We start from the raw sequence: 1,030 nt of genomic DNA on the forward strand, positions 1-1,030 counted from the left end.
CGAGACTCACGATGGTGCGCCGGTGCAAACGAATGCGTTCGATTGTGGTCCGTTTTTCGTGCTTGTTTTTGAAGCACCTGCTGCACGGCATCGACATGAATTTCGGTGATCGGGAGTCGGCGGCTTTGCGCACCGACCTGAAGTTTATGATCGATGCGGTATCCACTCCCGTCGTTCCGGCGACGGATAAGCTAAAGACAAAACCTGACGGCCCCGCGCCTCAGTTGACCCAGTTCCAGCAGAAGTTCCTGAGCGCTTCTGACAACTGGCAATCTCCTGATGTCGACTTGCAAGCGGTGTATGACGAAGTGGTGGAGAGTATTGTGTCCGGACACAATGAACCGAGCTCTCGTAACGCCAGCCGTTTGCAAAAGAAAAGTCCGGGTAAAGGAGGTAAAGGACAGGTTCGCCGACGCAGTGCGGTAACGCGTGACCCGGCATGGTTGAAATCTGCGTCAGCGGTTCAAAAGGCGTTCAATTCGGCACCGGCCCGTACTGTGAATGCAATCCTCCGGCGTCCGAATGCCTGTCCTTCTTTTACAGCCACGCAAGTGGCCGATCATTATTTCAATCTCAGACCGGCGGTTACCTCGCTTGCACCCGAGGTTATTGACATCTTACCTCCGCCCGCCACTGACCACTCGATGCTTGTTGCGGAGTTGAGTGAGTCGGAGGTCTGGGAAAAGATACAGAAAGCACCCAACTCTGCGCCTGGTGCGGACAGGATCACCATTCGTATGGTGCGGATGGCAGATCCAGGTGCGATGATTCTCACCAGGTTCTACCGTGCCTGTCTACTAAGAAAATGGGTGCCCCTGCAATGGAAGCAATCCGTGTGCAAGCTCCTTTATAAGGACGGGGATAAGGAGCGCCTCGCCAACTGGCGGCCTATCGCCCTGGAGCCCGTGTTACAGCGGGTGCTCAGTGCGGTAGTCGCCAGCAGAGTGACGACTGGCGAGGGCAAACGGGTTGATTTTCTTTTGATGACCAGAAAGGGTTTAGCCAGCTGATGGTACTTCGATCACAATTT

At 54.9% G+C, this 1,030-nt stretch overlaps 1 protein-coding gene across 1 annotated transcript; it reads right to left on the minus strand.

Moving 5' to 3' along the window:
* Window positions 1–10: 10 nt before the first annotated feature.
* On the minus strand, window positions 11–441 carry Tsp_15095 (conserved hypothetical protein; the record flags this gene model as incomplete). Its single annotated transcript, XM_003366106.1, is given in 2 exon segments — window positions 11–191; window positions 205–441. Coding segments are annotated over 2 exon segments (418 nt in total), but the record flags the coding sequence as incomplete, so codon positions are not given.
* Between the last annotated feature and the right edge of the window lie 589 nt (window positions 442–1,030).

This window comes from Trichinella spiralis (genome assembly GCF_000181795.1).
Source record: "Trichinella spiralis strain ISS 195 chromosome Unknown Scfld6552, whole genome shotgun sequence".
Lineage (NCBI taxonomy): Eukaryota > Metazoa > Nematoda > Enoplea > Trichinellida > Trichinellidae > Trichinella > Trichinella spiralis.